The sequence below is a fragment of the Tinamus guttatus genome, unplaced genomic scaffold (assembly GCF_059628265.1).
Source record: "Tinamus guttatus ecotype Peru unplaced genomic scaffold, ASM5962826v1 Tinamus_guttatus_pri_ptg000510l, whole genome shotgun sequence".
In the NCBI taxonomy this organism is placed as follows: domain Eukaryota; kingdom Metazoa; phylum Chordata; class Aves; order Tinamiformes; family Tinamidae; genus Tinamus; species Tinamus guttatus.
Window position 1 is genome coordinate 2486066 of NW_028289044.1, and position 22512 is coordinate 2508577.

The following is a 22512-nucleotide window of genomic DNA, read 5'->3' on the forward strand; positions in this document are numbered from 1 at the left end:
AGCATAAAGCTATTCAAGAGATTCACTACTAAGCATTTTTCCAACACAGTATTTCTTAAACAAAGCAAAATTCTCCCAGAATAGCTTACCAATAGGAGTGAACAAAGAACGCTCTTTCCAAGGCCTGCCCACCAGGGTTACGCCCCAGTCTTTTCCATTTCCATTAGCATCTCCAGCATCCTGGCTCCAAGCTGACGTCTCTGTCTTCCTCTTCCCAGCTGCAGCTGAGGACACAGATGTCCATTTCTCCTCCCCTACACCAATTTGTGAGGAGATTTTTACAGGCTTCTCATTCCAGCTTCCTCCATTTACAGTATGGCTTTCATTCAATCCTGCAGAAACTTAAATAAAAACATTAAAAAAGCACGATGTAAACAAGAGCTAAATGAAGAACTGAAATACTATGTACATGCACATATACTTAACAGTAAAAAAGCACAAATGTACAAATGAATAGCAGCTTTGCTATACAAGTGCAATACAGAAGAGAGCTGCTGCTCTCTCAGCTGTTTTTCTAGTTCAGATGATAATCACCATCTGTCTTCCAAGTTGATGAGTGAGGAAACAGCAGCACCAAATTACCCTCTATTCCATGTCCTCTTCTTTATAGGGCTAGCATCTTGTGCTGACCAGTGTCTCTATGTAACAACAATAATTAATAACAAAAGGGGAGGGAAGAACAGACAATGAGTGCTGCTAGGTCGTTTCTCCTATCCAGCAGGGAACAAGCCCCATACAAAGCAGGAGACATTCTGTCTTTCAGTGTAACCCTGATGGCTACAGAAGTTTTCCAAGCAGGAATTAAAAATAAAAATAATAATTAAAAAAAAAATGAAGAAGTAGGAAGTGCTTCTCAAACACTACAGGGACTTTTCAAAGAGGATAGCTATTACACTCAAGCATGGAGTTCATAAAATTTAAAGAAAAAAATTATAATTTAACCAATATATTTTATGCCACACTAATGCAAAAGACAAGTTTTTAAATCTATGACAGCCTTTTTAATTATCAGTTATAGCATGTTTAATGTATGTTTTGAAAGGATTCCATAGTACACCAAGTAATACAGTAAGGAGGATTTCATAATGAACCTTAATGTTCATGCAAAATGTAAAAGTCACCCGAGCACCCAGCCTGATTCACATGTCACAAACAATTCTCAACAGAGAAATTGCTGATTTAAACTTATCAAGAACTATCTGCATACTGTGAGCAGAAGAGTCAACCAAGAGCTGATGCTTAATTCAGTCAGCATCATATGCCAACAAAAGGTATGACAGCTACCACAAAAAACAACAGCAGTCTAAATATTTTCGTTCTCAAACATATTCCTATATATTTGCAAAACAAACACGCTGCATCCAAGGCATCCTTATTTGCAGGGAGATCATAAAGTGCCTAAATAGCTTGAGTAGGCAAATCCTATTTCCAAATTCGGAAAGACATAAAATGTCAAACTTTATTCCTAAAAACACCATCCTTTCTCTACACAACTTCAGAGCATTTGTATTTGTTGTCAGTGTCCTCTGTGGATACTGTAATGCCTTAGGGGCAGGTAACAACAAAAATGACAGAGAAATCCATTTGGACCTTGGTGGTTAAAAATTCTTCTGTGACCCTGCAGTAAGGTAGCCAAAGTCCTGAAGGAAAAGCTTGATTTATCTGTTTATCAGACGAGGCTACCACCATTAACATTTACCTTCTCTATAACTGGCAACATTTCACAGGATCACAGAAAACTTAAGGCTGGAAGGGGCCTCGATGTCACCTAGTCCAACTTCCTACTCAAAGCAGGTCTAACTGGTAAATTACAGTACATTATCCAATTTCTGGAAATCACTAAGGCTGGAGAGCTCACAGCATCTCTCGAAACATGCTGAAGTCTTCCTCTCCCCAAGGCTAATCTGAACTTCTCTTACTCAGCTTGAGCACTGTCTGTCTCCTGTCCTCTCCTTATGCATCTCTGAAGAGAGTATGACTCCTTCCTTCTGTGATGTATTTCAAAAAGTTTGCATGTGAAGTCTCTGAAAGTCTCTGAAGTCTCTGAAAAGTCTCTGAAAGTCTCTGAAAAACAACTTCATTTTCTGAATCTGGGTGCTTTTAATAGCTGTTGACTTGCTTAATTACACAGACTACTTTTTATTAAAGCAACACCACTAATGTTGGCTTAACGTGCAGCTAGGAACACGAAACAACTATCCTGATCTCATTTTGACAAACTAACACTTTAAACACTGCTAGATCAGTTTCATCAAATAAATAAATAAATAAATAAAGCTAGGATTCAACATTCATTCCATTGACAGTGCAAAGTGACCAAGTATTTTAACAATTTTGTTTATGATATATACAATATTTTTCTTAATAACCCATGGGTATGCAATTTGCAGCAAGCATAGACTTCATTATAACGAAGACTGGTATTTTCGAACTCTACTGTAGTTAGTTATATTAAGGTTTTCTTTGGACAAACAAGTAGTTGTCACAAAAAGTGATTAATTTCATAAGGCTGGCATGAAGATTCTTAACTAGAAGGGCCAGCTGCATAAAGTTCCAGATCAGTAGCTGTACACCATCCTGCACTGACTACTGGTGTTTTCACTTTTGTACAACGCTTCTAGTTTATTAGCATGCCTAGCAATAATAGCCTTTTACCTTGTGGAATGGCTGACTCTCCCTTTGCAGTTTTAGAGTTGCTGAGTTGCACGTTCAGAAGTGTGTCACCTGATCAAGAGGTGGAAAAAGACAGAGTAAGTTTTGCAAACAGCAAGAGTTATAAAGAGTACTCATTACTAATATGATGGGGGGCAGACAAAGTGCAATGATATCTTAAAGAAAATTAAGGTGTTACTAGAAAGCTTTAGAATAAAATTAAATGTTCTGATTTTTATTATTTTTGCTTGTTTTATAGACAGACTGAGTTCAACTCTGAGTTAGGCCAATGAATTGGGTAAATGTGGAATTCAAAGAACTCTAGCTAGTTTCCCAGGACTTGCAGGCAGAAACCCAAGGCATGCTAAGATTTTCAAGCAAAGGAAAACTAAGCATTTCAGAAACATACAGATATTTTAACTTACACCATACCACAAAAAGGCTAGATACGGCTGAACTATTTTCAAATTAATCTGCCACAGTGTGATCTGTAAGAGCACATTGTGTGTTATGGACTCTGTCTAGAGTGATTACATAAGTCCTGGATAACCACAGAATATATAAGCAGCTGCAGTTATGCATTTCTTGAAACTGTTTATATGTAAAGATGTAGAGGGAAAAACAAGCCAAAAAACAAAAAGATTGAATTTAGTCCCCAAGGACAAGTACACATTCAAAGATGCCAAGTGCCAGTAATAAAACACCAGTAAGCTAAGACATATAACTCAACATAACTCAACAAGGTACAAGATAGCAGTTAGGCTCAGGTTTCCTGCCACTTTGCTAGAACATTGCAGCTTCTTCTACTTTAAGTATCAAAGTGTATCAATAGGTTAAAAGCACATAAAAATCTAAATTGCTTGGCTGTGTCTGTAGTGTCTTTTAGCTTCTTGAACTACTTCTCTATCACAGAGAAGTATGAGTTGCTAGTGGTTTAAAATCTACCCAACCCATGACTTTTCTGAAACACTAGTAGCCATAAAAGATAAAACTTTGCAACTCCTTAGTTACTCCTTAGCTATAATAATTGATTACTAAGTCTCAGACAGATATCTTGATAATTATGAAGAGATTTAGCATAGGTGCTAATAAATCAGATGCTGAAGCAAAACTCTACTGGCTGAGCAGTTAAAGCAGAGAATGGCCCGGGAGAGCACTCACGTGCACAGTTTTCCTGCAAGCAGGCAGGCAGGAAACAGGCAGGGAGCTGGTACTGCCTTTGAAGTCTCCAGGGACACAACAGGCAGAGTCAGTAGCAGCACAAATGAAGGAATATGGGCAATTCTAGATACCCATATATCATGTCTCAATTGGTAGAGCAATACCATGGAAGCCAGTGCTTCAGCCACTAACTCCTGTTTCTCTTCAGGACTTCCCTCCAAAGTGTGGCTCAAAAAGGAAACAGCATAACAGAGGGGGGACAAGTCCTATGCAACGCAAAGAATCTTTAAATAGCTTGAAATGGTTTCTCAAGAAATTATTTTTCTCAGACCTTCCCTATATATCGAGGGTATATGTAAACAGAGTTGTTACTTTGTAAGAGACATTAACTTTCTAGTTTTGACACCTCTCTCATACCTTTATTTTTTCTGAGACCGACTGGAAGTGAAGGTGCAGGCATCAGTTGTTCAATGGAAACAGTCACTGCATTTTCCATTCCTTGGAGATTCAGTTCTCCCGAGCCAGTGTCGGTCAATACCTTGTCTCTCTTGCGCTGTTGTCGCTTTTCTCTGTTACTGATTTTAGTTTCCCAGGCTCCTAAAATACCGCCCCCAAATAAAAACGTCACCAAATAAGTTGGAAAGTAGAAAGGAAAAAGTTTGTTTCAGATCAAACTGCAGGCTGAATCTATGTTTGATTTATTGAAAAAAAGTTACAGATATGGCAGTCAACTTCAACATTAGTATGAAAACATGAGCAATTCACTGAATATTTTTTCTGTTTGCAATGCAATGATACTTTGTTTCATTGATAAAAACATGAACAACATGAGGGCCCTACTATTTCCGTTTACTATGTTTCCTTATAAAACATGCATAGAAGTAATTCTTAAATACCATTTATGCCAAAATATGTCTGACTGCATTTTTGTGCTTCTGTGTTCAGTACCTTCATCAACTTCCTTTCCATCCAGACGTGATGGATCCTGAACTGCTTTAGCATCTCCCTTTGATTTCTTTTTTTTCTTTGACTAGAATAAAAATAAAACTTTATCTTAATAATTACTTTCTGATCACATATTAATTTAGAATATATAAAAAAATCAAAAGCAAACAAAATGAAATTCCCTGAATAACCCCCTGTATAGACAGAAGTGAAAGGAATACTATGCAGTACTGATTCAGAAATATAAACCAGGACTACTGAAGTAACATGGAAGGGTTAGGCAGTATATAAATCATGAGGCAAAGTAGTACTTCTGCAACCAAGCATAAGGACTCGTGGAGAAAGCTCTAAGACAGAGAAACATGAACTGTTTGGTAAGAGACTCCACTCAGGCATGACCTATTTTGTACAAAAGGAAGTATAAAGTTATATACTGAGGAACAAAGAACATCACCGATGCCTTAAAATGAGAAGAGGATTCCAGTATGGAAAGTTACTTTGAAAGAGAACAGCGATGAGAGTTTACACTGTAATTTCACAGTTTTTTTTTTTTTTTTTTTTTTTTTTTAAAGTTATCACCAGCTTCTGCTGCTCGGCTATTCAAGCAGAGCTAAATGAACAGATGCATTTATTTCTGCATGCTGCTTCGGTCAACAGAGAGAATATACCATGTTAGAAAGATGATGTTGAGAAAAAGATGTACAAAAAACAATTCAACGAATTGAGATGACCTTTAGCACAGAATGCCTCGGGGTTTAATCTTTTAGTAAGCTAATACAAAGCAATGGTTACCTGCTTTCTAATGCCTTGGTAACAATATTGGACATCCTTTTGTAATACATGCTAATGTCAGAATAAGACTGGTAACTGAGGGATGACTAATGGCCAGCTTTTTATAGGGATACAGACTATATGACTTGCTAGCCCTAGCTGTCCAAGAAAATTATGACATGCTCTAGAATTCAGAACTGGCAATAGCTAAATTACCACATATGCAGTACAGGTCCCACAGCATTACGTAGTGCACGTGCCTCCAAACTTGCACATCCAAAGTGCATCATAAAACTTTAAGGCAGTTGCTCAAAGAGATATAGCTTAGTGCAACCTTAGAGCATAAAATGACAAAAAGAGAAAAAACCCACTGTCTATTTGCAGGGCTGTCCTAACACACCTGCAAGCATGGGGAGAGCTTATTTGAACAGATGTAGCTCATGGCTTGCTGAACGAGGGCATCAAACAACACGGATACACCCACACTGACACAGCCCTCCCATGTGCTTAGTAAGGTACCTTTAACCAAACACTGACTACAAAGCTTCTGAAATGCCCCTCAAAAGAAGAAAGCTAGTTTCAAAACCAATCTGAAAATCATTGGTTTTGAGAGTATGAATAAACACAATGACTTGTAAGAGTATCTTCTTAAGACACCATTTAAAAGGAAAACAGACAACATTAAAAATTATCCTCATCTGTAACCAGCAAATGGTAAATTGGTAAGTTTGTACCTAAGCCTAACTATGCTACATTTATAATCTCTGAACCTACTCAACTTTCTTAGATGTCAAGAGAACTTACACCATATGAAAAGCCCCAGTCGTGACATTACCCAAAGCTTTCTTGCTGCCAAGCAGTACAAACAGAAACACCTACACAAGATCCCTTAAAACCTGTGGGGGCTCACAATGTTACAAACACAACAGACACTACGAGTGCCTAAGTCAAGTAATTAATGCCTATGAAGTTACCCGCACAGAGCTTAAAGCAAAGGGACTGTTCTTAACTGAAGCAAACGTGCTCTGCTCGTGCTTCCCCAAGGCGAGGGGAACGCGCAATCTGCTGGGAGAGCACCCACACTGGAGCAGAGCTATGGATTTCCTGGCACTGCAGCTTCAACTTAGCATGTCAAAGTTCAAACACCACGTCTGCACTCCTATGCTAAGCCTAGAGGCTAGCAGGGTAACACCTTCCCTACTTGGAAATCTGCTTAATGCACAGTAAAAGTTGAGGAAAAAAAGAGTTCTTCAGGATCACATTTATTCTCTCCTCAACAAAGCACAAAGTCAGCCTGAAAATAGGAAGAAGTGTGCAGGGTGAAAGTTTAAAGCAAAGACACTTCAGAGAAGTCTTTTATTTGACAATTCAAGTCTTTAAAAACTTCTGTAGTCCTATATCCAACTAACAGAATAAAGTCTGTTGGTCAACATACAAGCTATGCACAAAACTCAGTTTACTTAGATGTATTATGTGAAGAGAATTAATCGATTCTACTAATTAATCCTCAAATTAATATAAAATACTGTTTGGCATATTTATTTTGTCTGTCAAAAAGAACCCACACACACAAAGTTTATCACAACTAACAGGATAAAAGACAATGCAGCAATCTTTGCCAGAGCATAACTGGCAGCCCTGGCTTCACCACACAGACCAGGACATACACATTTTCGGAAATCCAGGCCAATACCAAAATTTGATGCTTAACATTAGCAAAGGAACCGAGAGAAAAATCAGTTTTGGTCACAAGGCAGTCATAAATTTATCTATGTCAGCTACAAGTTACAGCATTTATGCTAATGGAAGAAATCAGTCCCTATAGTGCAAGAATACAACATTGTCATTAATATGGATACATTTTAGATAAAGCAACAGAGCCAGCTTTAAATTCAGTTGTCTAATTTGCATAACAAGAAGCTGACAACAGACTTCAAAGCCCTGTTTGTCATCAGAAATTAAGAACTCTAATCACTAATGGCTACATCTGACAAAAGACATAGGCAAGAACATGGTCTTATTCTTTGAATAGAGGTCCCTCAACTGTTAGATCATTTACAAGCCCTTTAACAATAATATCATTATATTGCATCTGCACAGAAGCCAGTGAAGATGAAACAAACTTTGCTTATATAGACTTAGTGTGAACAGATGATTCTATCTTTAGCATTTTTGATTCATACAAACATTCCGTGACAATGTACAACCTCCATTAAAGAAAAACAAAACCAATTACTTTAGCACTTTGCTTAGAGAGTTCCTTTAGCACTCTCTTCACAGAGTATGAAAGAGGATTTCAAATCACAAGCAGAGTTTTCAGATACAGAAACAAACCGACACTAAACCCTGATATATTGTAATTTCAAAACCATAACTGACCTTCTCATTCTTCTTTTCTGCATCCAAAGGTTGCTTTGTATTTTCTCTACGAACCGTCTGTATTACTTCATCTTCAGATACATCAAGGATAGGCTGTCCATTAGGCTGTACAAATAATAAATTTGAATAATAAAAATGAGGTAGAAGCAGAAGAAACAAAGTTGAAATTATGTGATTACTGAAATGCTGTTCATTGACTGGAAAATACAAGTTTGCAAACACAATAAACTGGACAGGCACTCAAAATATTCCCTACAGTTCTACATTAACCAAACGTGTAGAACACAGAAGTCCACTCATCTCTTAGCAAGCCTATTGAACACTGGATATATTAAAACACAAATTTCTGAAAACTGCCAGCTGTATATGCCATAAGCTACCTAATTAAAAGAACACACTTAACACTGCAGCAGTTTGGCAATAGGCTTATTTTAAAAAATTCTAGCTCAAAAAGTGTCTCTGGTTTATTCTCCAAGTACTTGTGAACAAAGCGAGCTGTTAGTTATTTGCACAAGCTAATTTCATAGCAGAACAGACAGTAGCAACTGAACATGAAGTATGAATAAAAGACATACTGCTCTTTTCTTCAGATGGATGGATTAACACTTAACTCATTACATTTGTCTACTACTCTCCCCTCACATAATAACAATGGGAAAAAAAAATCACCAGGTTTCTTTGATAAAGTTAAAACTCCAGACAATCATTAGTCATCTTCACCTTTGAATAAAGGCGTATGTCTTCGCCTATATAAATACTTGTACAAAATCATAATTACAGATTTTGTTTAGTCACATGCAATTGTCATGTGTTTTTATTATTGTGCTCAACCCCTGAACAGATAAAGATATGCTAAGTACTATACTACTGCAAGTATACCTATACAGTATATAATACTATTAAGTAGTATATATACACTGTAACTACTGTTGTACTACTGTTAGACGAATCTCACCAAGTCAAAAGCAATTGCCAAAGGGAGTAATTGATATTGCGTGCAAACAAGTTTCTGGTTATTCCACATTCATAATGAATCAGATATATAATTTTCAATCTTTAATTTAAGAACTTAGGCCTAAGGAACTAGTCTACTTTGTAACTGCTTTCATGTCTGGAGCCAATGCATTCTCTATGCAAAGATGATTTTTTCGTATTTAAATAAAATACAAACTAATGTGTTAGTTTCTTAATGAACAAAACACCTGAAACTATCTTAATTTCATAGCACATCAATTTGATTGCTTTAAAATAAAGCAAGGGTCATATTACAATGACCTTTGTTAAAGGAATAGCTTAGTAACAGTTACTCCTTTTAAAGATCAGACCTGAATCTCAGTTTGACTGGTACAGGTTATTAAGTCTTGTCATGGAATATTATACTTACAAAGCACCCTTGACATGGCTTTACCAATGCAAAACATAGTCCTGCTTAGCGTAGTTATTTAGCATGTCAACTTCTTATTTTGTAACTATTAATAGAAATTGAAGGAGCAGATCACCCAACCCCTTCTCCTGCAAAGGACAGATGTAAAATAGCTTGTTTAAAGACGTATAAGATACACATCACCTCTCTGGCTATTCTGAGAATGGAGAGTACGTTACAGACTTGCATCTCAAAGCTCTGCGTAAAGTTTCTTTCACCAAACCTCTCTATAGTAGATTCTACAAGGAGGCTAAATATCTGATGAACAGTCTTGTTCCCATAAACATTTCCTGAATCTCTCTACATGCTACAGATTCAACATGAATCTTGTGCGAAGTGTTTGTAATGAATTTTCTTGGTGTTGCATACATAAAGTTTAGCTATTGTGAAATGATCCTGAATCACTGTACAAACTAGAAATATCTTAAGTTCGAACGATACTTTCTTCACTGCCCTCAAAACCATCTATTTCTCAGAAGTCTTGTTCTAGACTAACTCACGTCCATTAAGAACCCTCAGGAAAGATTCATCCACATGACTGCTTAAAATCACTCTCTAATCATCTGATCATGCTGACAATGACCATTAAAAACAAATTTAAAAGAAAGCACTTTCATACATTTTTCCCTTCATACCCATAATATTTATCTTTTCAGTAGAAGGTTTCCACATTTGATTTCGCCCACAGATGAATCATAGAATTTTGAGCAAAATTTGTGTTCATTTTTCCATAAACCAGAGACAGCAGCAGACATGAGAAAGGGGATGGGAGGGGAAAGCTGACCTACAATCTTTTAAACTACAAGCATAAAAGGTTGAAGTTTAAAATGTCACAGCAAAACACTAACATTCCACCAACATTATCAACTCACTCACATTCCACAATGTTGTAATTATATTCCATCTTTTCTACCACTCCTTAAAGCTATAGTGAAAATGGGAAACTTAATACTAATATTCATTTCTGAACATTTTCAAGCTGCCTGCTGATTTTGAGGCTTTATTTCATAATTTTTAGGGCATTAAGATATAGTGCTGGTCCTTCAGTTCTACAGTATTCTCTAAGAAATAGCACTCAAATTGCTATGATCTGCCTCTTGAAAAGCTACAGTAGTCAAAGCCCTTCATTACACATTACAAAGATGGGCATACTTGGAATCCATTGGGCCAATGAAAGATTATGTCCAGATTATGTCCATCATTATTTTCTCAATTTTATTTTATTTTATTTTATTTTGCATAAGAAGTTAGGCAAATTTCACTTTGAGCACTGGACAAACCCACAGTTCTATTTCCCTAGCAATTTGATGCTTAACATACACAGTTACCTTCGAAAAAGTCTTTGTACAGTGTGTTTGTAAGTCTAACAAGAATACAAAGAAAACTGCAGTCTGAAAAAAAATACATACAAGCAAGTTAAGTGGTAAGGCTTTCCAGAAGAAAGACAATGTGTTTAGTAAAACTAAGTTTCAATGCCTTTATTGCTAAGGTATACTTGAAATGATATAAATTGCACTGTTAGGTATTTTTGGCATCTACAAATAGGTGGTATGCATGACTTTCTAAAAGGTGGAGCAGAGTATAGAAAAATGGTTATTCTTAAGTTTATACAGTGCTTTGCAGATTGTCCGGAAGCTCTGGTAAGAATAAATGCTCAATAAAGGTGGTGAACTAAAAAGCAGTAGAGGGAGGCACAGGAATTTTTCACTGGCAAAAGGAATCAAAGGAGAAAAAAAAAAGAAAAAAAAATCAAAGCTGTTACTTGGGAGTGGAAAAAAAGTCTTAACAGGTATCAAAGGACTCTGAGATAGGAAAAGTGACAGCTTTTCCTCTGCTAGGAAAGAGAGAAAGTAGTTTACTACACATGTACCTAAACAGGCAGGGAGACCAGAAGTAAGGATCCCATGATACTGCCTTGCTCCAAGCAATTGGAGAAACCCAGAGCTGGCTCTGTAAACTACTGTGTTTGTGAACACTGAGCTATTTCAGACTCATAGTACCTCAGTCTGCCTAGAGGGAGTAAAAAACAGAGCCCGATAGTTGTCAGCACATCTAGTCAACCTACTGATACTCAGGCAAACTTCTTTTAACAAAAATCTTGGGTAGGTTGCACACTGAATAAAGCCAACTGCAAGAAATAAATCCACAGGCTTCCTCAGAAAGGGAACAGTCAATAATACTTCTCATCCTCACTGATCAGGGATACATCACCTGTCATATGATGAGCTCAGTAATTCTGTATTAAAATAATCATATGACTTTTAAGTAGACATCTGTAGTGCACTCTTTAATCCCTATAGACTAGTTGTTTTAAGCTTTCCAAAATGCCAACAACCAAAATACAGACCCTGGGATAACAATCCCTGCAGTAAGTCTACTGGTAACAGGCTTACTCTCTTTTTCCTCCACTTACCTATCTATTCACATCAGAGAATGACAAAAAAAAAACAGCTGAAAATCACTACATAACCCACAAGAAGAGTTTTTCATGCCTTGTAAGTTTTCAACACCATTTTGAGTGTTTTGTCAGGTGAAATAAAAATCAGAAAGCATTTTGGGGGAGCATGCTGATAGAGATTCCAGTGAAATAACCTACATTACAAGCACAATGCAGGCCCCCTTAACTTTACCACGGATATACGCTTACCTGCTCTGTAGCTAATGACTAAGTTTATTCATGTTCCTTTCAGAAAACCTTTTAAAAAATTCCGCATGGACATAATGAATACATAACAATATGAAAATGACTTAAAACCCCCTCAAAAGAGTGAATGACAGGCTGACAGCTGAAAACTGCTTTACTCAGTGTTTGTGAAAATACTTGGTCTTACATGGCCTTAACTTTCGTAGTTCTGTGCTTAATTAAATTAAACAGTATAATTATTTAAAAATCCTCAAATACAATGCCAGTTAGATAAATATGTTTACACACAATTCATACAAGTTTCCCTTATTAAGTCATGTACTTTATATCATGGTCAAAGAGTAACATCCATCCCTTCATTTTCTATGATGCTTTCCGATCTCTTCTTCATAGCTTCTCCTATCTTTTGTTGAGTCAGTATTTAACGTCCTCAGTGATGACTTGCAAGAGTTTATGCTCTGTTTCTACACTACAGTTTTATTTACTCATTTATTTTATTTCTGGGATTATACATTCCCTAGCACAAAGACCAACAAATCTGTTAGGTTTTGGAGGACCTGCCTCTCAAGATGGCAAAAAGAAACTGCCTCTTCATATGTCTCCTCTAAAATGGAGGCCTGGGAACACTTGAAAAATCGAGAATCAGGACACTTCCTCTTCTCGTTGCTCAACTTTCTGCAAGTTGCAAGAAACTAAATCAACTTCAGCAGCTCACTGGTCACCAAGAACAGTTTAATGGTGTGGGCAAGACTTTTTTTTTTTTTTTTTAATAAGGATATTCTAGCCCCAATTTCTCATTAAAAGAATTATCATACAAAAATACAAACTTATCTTGAATCTCAGATGCAAGCAAGCAAGAAATCAAACAAAGGAACAATTTTCTTTCACTTTCTCTCCTTTTTCAGCTTGTCAAAGAAACAATATAGATTTTATATTGTAAGATACGCACATTTAAAACAGTTATAACAGGTCAGCGGACATCTGCTGCACTTTCATTCCTATAATCCATTGGACATAAATAGGATTACAAACATACTAACAAAAGAAAAGCTACAGAAACAATCCCTTCAGCACCCAAACTTGGGTAAGTGGCAGCTAAAGGGCCAAGTCAATAATTTCTGTATTCTAGTAGTTTCCTCATGAAGTACAAACAATTTAGCAAGCACAGAAGGTTTCCACAACATCTACTAAGATTAAAAGAAAAGATAGGAATGATCTTAGGGGATTCTAAGACACAGATTTCCTCATTAGAGGAGATGATCCCTAATACAACTACTAAATCAGACCAATTCCTCCTCAGGCACACTTCTCAGGAGATCAACATTATAAGCTCGGCTCAAAAGTGGCAGAGGAAAAAAAAAAAAAAAAAAAAGGAAGTCCTTCCTCAAGTTTGCATCATTACAACATTTACGGGTCTCGCGATGCTGCTTCCACTCGCCTCCCCCTGTCCGGCCTGCAACTCTGGGCTTGAAAACCTCAACCAGGCTGAGGCCTCCAATACCAGTTCCCACCGGGGTAAGGTTTGGTCTAATAATAAGTAAGGCTTTCAAGCATAATTCCACTGAAACGCCTCTTAAAATAAATACATAAATAATAAGTTGTTGGTTTTTTTTTAAAAAAAAGGTGCCCTCACCCGCGCCGCCTTCTCCACCAGCTTCTTCCTGCCCCGCTTCTTCTGCTCGTCGCCCTTGAGCAGCAGCTGCGCCGGCCCCGCCGCGGCCGCCTTGCCGGGAGCGGGGCCTGCCGGGCCCGGCGCCGCCGCCTCCGCGCCCTTGCGCGGGGCCGCGCCGCGCGGGCGCTGCTTGCGCCAGGCGCCTCCGCAGGCCGCGGCGAGGAGCAGCGCGAGCAGCGCGAGCCCCAGCGCGGCCGGCGCGGCCAGCGCGAGCCAGGTGGGCAGCCCGTGCGGGTCCAGGCCCAGCTCGAGGCCCAGCTGGGCGCGCAGCAGGCCCAGGCCGCCCGACAGGGCGGCCCGCACCCCCGCCGCCGCCTCCTCGGCCTGCTGGGCCGCCGCCTCCTGCCAGCTCGCCGCGGCCATGGCTGCCCCCGAGGGGCTGCCCCTGAGGGGCCGGGACGGGCGCGGGGGCGACGGGCGCGCTCAGGCCGAGAGCATCGCGGGCCCCGCCGCAGCCGCGCTCGCCTCGCCGGGGACGGAGCCGCTGCCGGCGCCGCCGCCGCTCGCTCGCTCGCTCGGGCCGGGGGCGCCCGCGTCTCCTCCTCTTCCTGCCCGGCCCGCGCGCGGCCTCGCCTGGCGTCGCGTCGCGTCACCGCCCCGGCGGGGCGCAGGGCGGAGCGGGCCGCGCGCCGCCCCCGCGCGGGAGGAGCCGCCGGCCTCGACGTGGCAGCGGGGAGCGCGGCGGGAAGCGCCGCCCGAGGGCTGCCCCTGCGCCCGGGCCGGGCCTGGGCGCCGAGGGCCGGGGCGGCGGGCGGGCCGCGCCTGCGTCAGCTCCCCGTGCTCCCCACACATATCGTGGGGGCGTTTGTTAGTTAAGAGCCGCTAAGCACCTCTATTTTAGTTCCTCCTGGCCCCAAAACGGCTGCTCAGAGAGGCCCGCTGCGGGTTTGGGTGCTTGCGGGTGCCGTTACCGAACCAGAGCGGCCCAAAGAGACCCGGCGGTGCCTCCAGCCCAGCCAGGATGGGCTGCGCGTTCCCGAAACGGGGAAATTCGGCTCTCCATCCCACGGCAGGGCCGGGGCCCTTGGGATTTGTGCCATGATGGGTGGCTGGCCCGGAGCCTCAGGCATCCCACGCGAATAGACACGTGGGAAGGGGAGCCCCAGCAGCTTCAGAGGCCTCGATCGTCTGCTGCAAAAACAACATCGAAAAAAAAAGTCAAAACTTGCAGGCCATGCTTTTTTCCCTAAATACACAAGTCAAGATAACATACTAACACAGTTGCTTGCTAAGAAGCATATTTTCAAAATGTCTTGCTTTCCACAAACATCAGATTAAATGATCAGATTTATGTAAGATACAACTGTATGCAAAAAAAAAAAAAAAAAAAAAAAAAAAAAAAAAAAGACCCCAGGTGCATTCCTAGGTTTACAAAGACCTGGTCTCAAAATATCCAAAGTTCCTGCAAAATCATCGGAAGAAAGAGCTGGTTTTGTCCGGGAACTTTACAATAACCTGACAATAACCTGATTCTTCTGCAATAGAAGATCGCTGGAAAGCAATGAATCTCCCATTTTTTTTTTGGGGGGGGGGCATGTTACCTTACATACAAAACATTTTCATTTACTGTGGTCTGCTAGCAAAAATATTTATTTTTGCTGCATCCAATACTTGAAATTTCAAATGTAATAAAAACAGATTCTTTTATAAGCAGTGCAATTACAGATTACACTTCACATTATTTTGTAAAGTCAGTAGCTCTTTTATACATGAGTATTTATATGTTTTAAAAGTTTTTGAGGGTTCAGGAATCATTTTCTGCTTTGGTTACATTGTACACATTAATTGGAAGATATTTACTACCGTTGCATTAGTTGTTGTACTATTCAGCTGCCCTAACATGCCAAATAAATTCTTATTGTTTCCTTGGTTAAGATGTTACACTGTATAAATAGGGGTGGCACAACAAGAATCATGTAGTTTTAGTTCAAAATACACTGAAGAAAATATGCTTATGAAATCTGAAAGCACTGCTCAGCTGTAGTGGATGAGTTTAAAATAAAAGCTATAGAACAATAGCTATTGTTAATGTTAAAGTTAGGTAGGGAAACCAGTGCTCTAAGAACCTGTTGAAAGCTCCATTCCAAAATAAAAGTGATCAAATTTAAGAACGGCTGACGTTGGTTAAATGCAGCTCTGTGGCACCACCGAGTGGTTTCATCTTGAATAGCACTTTAATGATAGTAAACAGATTTAGTAATAAAGATCATGGGATCATAGAATGCTTACGGTTGGAAGGGGCCTCCAGACGTCATCTAGTCTAACCCCCTAGAGTTATCTAGTCTGAGATAATTGATGCACACTTGAAAATGGCCTGTTTCAGTGTTCTTAGACTGGTGAAACAGATTAATCTGGAATTAATAATTTTCTTTTTTATTCTGAACTAGTATGATACAAAAATAAATAGATGCGCCATTTATAACTGTTTGAAATGTTTCAAAGAAATGTTGTGTTTCAGTGTTTTGTCAAAAATGTCAGGAACACACATGGTAACTATACCCATCAAATGAAGCAAATATTCTATTTCACTCACAATTTTATATTCATGTAAGCTTATTACTAATAATATTAATTCAGATCTCCCACTCATGATTTATCTTGAGGTAGGTAACAACAATAATAAATGTCGTATTCAACAACCACTATCCTTGGCAATGTGAGGATGGCCACCAAAGGAAAGGGTGATCCGCATACAGCATTCTCCCTGGAAAACTATCCTTCTTTTAGGTGAGGAAGTAAGTGGAGATCTGCATTTGGAGCGGGGCTCTAAATTAGCTGCCAAAGGAAAGGTGAGTTGGAGAGATGGATTCTCTATAAGGACACATTTGTAGGGACATGGCTAGGGTATTATGGGCTAAGTCTCATCCAGTGGATAGGGTTTGAATGGATAGGCTTAGGGTTAGAGTTGGTAGAGAGACAAAGCTTTTTCTTCTGAGCCCAGCCATAACTGGCTTCTTGTGCTAAATCTCAGCCAATGTTTTAGGCTTGTGTAAGGGTTAGAAGTGGGTAGCTTCATTTGGAATGGAGAGATGAAGGGGTTCTTAAAGGGAAAAGGGGCAAACAGAATTATCCGCTAAGGGCTTATTAATCTGGGCCATGGCTGGGCTTTCTTGGGCTAAGACTCTGCCAACACACAGTTTTATGGTTACAGTTAGGTTTAGGGTAAGCAGATAATCAAAGCTCAGAGCTCCTTTTGGAGACAGGATCAAAAGTTCTGCTAAAGAATTGTGGGTTGCAGATAAAATTGTCCACAGGGAACATGTTCATCTGGGCAAGTCTTGGTGGTCTTACACATTGTGAAGGTTAAGGTTAAGGGTTGAGAGACAAGGAAAGTGGGGAGCTATATTTTGGGTGAGGCTCAAAAGGGGCTGCCAAGAGAAGGTGTGGGATGCTAAAAGAATTCTCCCTTGCGAACATGCTCATCTGGACTACAGCAAGGGAACCTGGGCTAAAGCCCTCCTTCCCTCAGAAAGAGTAGTGAAAGATTTCACCAAATACTGAAGCCATTTTTTTTTCCTAATGCAGTGCTTCAGGAAGTATTTCTAAAGATAAATCACCCACGTCCAGCTTTGACCTTGGAAGTTCACCATATTTATTTTCCTTATTGACACGTTCGTTTTTTTTTGACTTGACACAGAATCCTAAATCAAAAATTCAATATTAAGAAGTATGTTCAATATTAAGAAGTATGTTCAATATTAAGAAGTATGTTCTTCAAAGTCTTTATTCATTTTACATTATTTTTTCTTTATAATTCACATCGTATATAACTATATCGTGTAAATATAGAAATGTTCTGACAAAAAATATAAACTTAATTTCCTTTTCAAAAGGTAAGTCGGCTCTTGTTAGATCTTTAACATGAATAGTATTTAGTCATCAAAACAAAATTGTCGTTATGATTGATAGACCCCAAGAGTATCTTGGGAGATGAAAACTACTTTGGCAGACCCTTCACATTCAGAATTCTGTCAGCCCTAAGGACTTAGAAAAATAAATATGCAAAGACTCACTACACAGCTGGAAAAACACCCTTTGAATTAACAGATGACAAACACAGAATTATAGGCCTATTAACTAATATCTCTGGTTATACAAAATTGTTTTCTGTATTTTTTTTCAAGTGTACATTAAATATCTCCTGTAATAGGTCTTCTACCATTTATCTTTGGGAGTTTTCGCAGCTACATTCTATATTCAAGACAGTTTTCCTAATTTAGCATTTTAGTCATGAAGTGGTTGCCGTTCACACAAGTGGATCCAAGTTAGCTCAAAACTATAGTTCATTTGATAAGAATATAATTACTGAATCACAATGTGCAGGGTCTTTTGTACTTAGCCTTTTGCATTGCAGAGGACATTGCTGTCAGTACCTGAGTTAGTAATAAGCATCAGGGACATCAGTGTAGACATGCTCAAGCTCTTTTGGTTGTTCCTCTGTGTCCTGCCCTAAATAATTATGCTATGATCTTGGGCTAATTTCTGCAATTTTCATCTAGAAATTGGAAGACTCCATTTCAAGGAAACAGAAATTACTGAGGGGAATGTCTCTATTTTGGTGAGCTTTTGATGACCTACACCTTGGGCTCTCACTGGGAGCCTAGTTCTGTTCTCCTGATGGCTCATGTGGCATCAGGAGATGGCTGTGGCAGCTACGACAGGGAAGACCTGTTCTACTTCTTAGTTCATTTTCTAGTAGATGAAAAGCCTTGTAGTCCCATGAGAGAAAAAAAAAACAGTTTATCTTGAAACCTTGAGTAATAAATACAACATATGTGAACTAAATCTGCACTGTCAATGCTAAATCTGTCATTTCCTAATGTTTGAGTACTTGATTTGGCATTCTTAGATTTGAATCTTTATCTTAATTCAAGAATTTACCTACTAACTAGATTTTTCAGAAAATAAGTAGGAAAAAATTCTACACAATTTTAAAATCTATTTCAGATGGAAACCATTCCTCTGCAGAAGCCTTACACAAACCCTGGGCCTCGTTTAAACTCATTGAAACCAGGCTCCCTGGAAGATCACACCAAAGGTTATGTCTATACTGCTAAATAAGGGAGCCCCAGGAATCATTTGGCACACACCGACCCTTGCCCATGCTGCTGAGGGCTCTCCTGTATGTGATGGGCCATGTCCGTACGCAGCAGGATTCTGGGTTTCTTGGACACCATGGGATGAGGAGGGGGGATGAAGTGATGGGGAACCCATGGCTCTCTGTCATAACCGCCATTTTTGAGGGGGATTTTGGCTTCAGATCACTTGGAACAACACGAAGGCTGTGTTGCAGCTTACCACAGTGAGTTTTTTCCAGAATGAAATTGAAGGATGTATGGTGTGTTTTGCTATGTGTTCTAAGTACCCGTGAAGATGTTTGAGGGTGCAAAGGCTATGCAAATAATCTTGGAGGACTGCATTGGTCAGAGGGAGCCAAACCTTGCCCTTATTATCCTTTTGGCAACAGGGCTTGCTCTAAACTATCCTGAGCACTCTGCACTCTGCCTGGGTTTTGTTTGGAAAGTTAGCTTGAGTGGTCCAAAACAAACCCGGGATGCAAGCTAAAGGTTAAGGACTGGGAACATTCACATTTGCTCTCTGTCCTCTTTTCTCTACCTGTGTAGGCCTACCTAAAATTCTCAACATGAGCCCAGAAAGGAGTGTTCACTTCTGAAAATTTCCTCCTAGACATGAGCCAAGCTCACCCTAAAAGTCTAAAGTAGAGCTTGAAAGAGAGCCCCTGTGTTCTTATAAAGTCTGTGCATTAACTGCAAGACCTAAAGTTTCAAGTTGTTGTGGTAATCTCTGTCCTTCCCTGCCCCTGCCCCACAAGAAAAATATTAACCTTATAGACACCTTGAATTTATTTCTCTCCCTGCAGCCTGCAACCATTGCCTTTTGTCTTTTTGCTCTATACTTCTGAGAAGAGTCAGTCACTGTTTCCTCTTCTTTCCTTTCCTTATCTTTAGTTAGCTAAAGAGGGCAGTTAAATCCCCTTTAGGTTTCTCTTCTCCAGGCTAACCAACATCAACTCCCTTCAGATTCTCCTTGTGCATCATATGCTCCAGCCTTCTAAGTATTAAGTTTTGCTGAGAAAATAGTAGTTACAGACCTTAAAAATTAGTATTATAAATAAAAAGAAAGATGAGAAGAAAGTGGATACTTTGGTTTGAGAGTTAAATCAAAACAGTGGGACACAAGAAAATAAAACATTCAGAAGTGGTAGAAACACAGTGTTGGCCAACGTGAAACCCTATTTTTTTGCTTCATTTTCAGTTATCTCTTTTGCTTATTTTTTCTTATGCTAACATGGGATGCTTTTGTAAATGATCTTTACATTTTAAAGCTTTGGCATTTCTGAAAAAAATATATTATTGCAAAGAAGCTGAAATATTTCAACATCTATTAATTTTCTGCCAATCTTCTATCTTCTAGTTAATGAGCAGTTTGACTTAAATTCATAAATACTTTCAATCCTCCTTTAGCTCCATTCTACCAAATTCACCATTAATTGATTCTTCAGTTTGTCCGACTTTCAGAAGCATTTTATAGCTTCGCTATGGTGAACCAGCATAAGCACTTAATCCCCATAAAAGAAAACCTAAAAAGTCACAGATGTGTAATTCCACAGGTTTTTCAAGGTATACCCAACAGCATCAATTAACTGGCAAGACACAAATGCTGCAGACCGCACAGCAGGTTTCTGAACAACACTGTACCTTTTAACCTGCAGTAGTGCAGTCTTAATGCTGACAGTATAACTTAGTGGCCTATGGTCTCTTGAAGCAAATTGTGGATGTCTTCTTGTCTCTTTTTTTTTCTTCTTTTTTAAGTGCCTTTGAAATTAAGCCAAATATTCAGTCTCTTACTCTAAAGGCTAGTTTTTATGATACCTACTTTTATTACATATCATTTATAGAGGCTCTTCAACAATTGCTGCTCCATTTTCATCATGTCTAAAATAGATATTCTATTTCCTGCATTACAATGGCATGCTCAAATTCTCTCATCATGTGTGGGAAACTCTTTAGGGAATTCTAGTGAATAGTAATAAGGAAATGCTCTCAGAATGTCAGCAGTACATGTGCATGAAGAAAGAAATAATTAAAAAAAGTCACAAAATAATGAACCCCTATTAAAAACCAAGGTGATAGTATTTTGCAGAAGTCAAAGTACCTCTAACAGTTACACAGAATTTATAATGACGATGTCTGGATGATAAAGTGTTTTTATTCAAGGCAACCATTTTTTCCTCCGACATTATTTCAGCTAAATCCATCTGAAATACTGCATTTCTTGCAGTAGCACTAACACAGTAATGAAGGAAGGAGATTTTTAAAAGGCCTGTAGCTGGCTGATTGATTCAGCAGGGCACAAATGACATACTATGTGCTTCACAAGGGATCCTAGGGTTTTTCCCTATTTGTTGGCCCTATTTCATATACTGTCTTTTCTGCAACAGCATTTATCCCCTGACCTACCTCCATTCTATCTCTTCCTATTCTCCTGGATTCTTCCACACTTTTCTTTTCAGTGCTATCCCTCCAGTACTGCCTTTTCCTAATCCCATATTCCTATAACCCGTCCCCCTCCCTTTTTTTTTTCGTTAAATATATCCCAGTACAATATACAGTATAACTAAAAAGGAAACAGAGACTGAAATATATAGTTAAAAAATGTTCACTAGCCTTTACTCCAGTTATTCTATGTGTATGTTAGAATAGACGCATTTGGCTGGGAAAAGCATTAAAAAGGTTCCAACTGCTACATGTTTTAGAGAAGAACAACATCCTGAGATAAAGAAAGACAATTTTACTTTGTGTACTCTGCTTTTGGCTTGGAAATATCTTATCTTTCTAGGCTAAGAAGCACCTGGCACATTTCCAGCATGTTGCAATTGTATAAGTTGTTCACTATCCACGCCTGAAATAATTATAGCAGAATTCAAAAGCTTTTAGAACTGGCCTCTCCTAAAAGAGCTGGGAACTACAGTAGTTAATTCTGCAGAAAGAGAAGATGTTACAGTGCTGGAAAAGGAAAGATTAGGGGAATGAAGGCTAGTCAGACTTAAAGTACCAGAAAATTATCTGTGATGACTTAAAAACCTTTCATCCAATCCTCTGTGCTTCCTTTACTGCAATCATGATGACTGCTTGCAGCCTGTTAGGGTATGAGGGAAAAGTGAGAACTGCATGAATAATAATAAAAAGCTGTAAAATTGGCTTATTTGCTTGTATTATTTGGAATTCTAATCAGTTACAGGGCATTTTAACAAGAAACCACTGACTGGGAACATTGGATGTGGTTGTTAGGAAGTTGCAGTAAAGCACTGAGGCACTTAAGGATATGGTTTAACAGCATTGTGTTGAAGGACTTACAGTTGGACTCAATGACCTTGAAGGTCTTTTCCAACCGTAATGATCCTATGATTCTATGATTAGCAAATAGGATTTCTAAATTCACACCTGTTTGATGGATTTTATTTTAATAACGTCATCAACATTATCCAGTGCTGATGGTGATGTGGATGACACATATATCACTTAGAAAACACTTCACATGGTGTCAAGTAGAAGAAACCAGATGAGCAGAGTCTGGAGAAAGATGGTGAGACCAAAGCTTTGGACTTTGTGTAAGTCCAAAATAAGTGTGATTCACAGAAACACAGAATTACAGGATGGTTGAGGTTGGACTGAACCTCTGGAGATCATCTAGTCTAATCCCTCCTCTCAAGCAATGTCACTTAGAGCGTTTTGCACAGGACTGTGCCCGGTTGGATTTTGAGTATCTACAAGCATGGAGACTCCACAACCTCTCTGGCACCATGGTTCAACTCCCAATCTCTCTGATACTCTTCCATCAGGT

At 39.2% G+C, this 22512-nt stretch overlaps 1 protein-coding gene across 1 annotated transcript in view; it reads right to left on the reverse strand.

Moving 5' to 3' along the window:
• MTDH (metadherin) overlaps window positions 1–14025 on the reverse strand; it is a 28858-nt gene extending 14833 nt beyond the window's left edge. Inside the window, exons 1-6 of the mRNA XM_088533634.1 lie at window positions 13609–14025; window positions 7909–8013; window positions 4762–4843; window positions 4231–4410; window positions 2656–2724; window positions 90–341 (exon numbers count right to left, since the gene is read on the reverse strand). Coding sequence (XP_088389760.1) covers window positions 90–341; window positions 2656–2724; window positions 4231–4410; window positions 4762–4843; window positions 7909–8013; window positions 13609–14010 — 1090 coding nt within the window. The 5' untranslated portion in view covers window positions 14011–14025. The remainder of the gene's footprint in view (window positions 1–89; window positions 342–2655; window positions 2725–4230; window positions 4411–4761; window positions 4844–7908; window positions 8014–13608) is intronic.
• Window positions 14026–22512: the final 8487 nt, after the last annotated feature.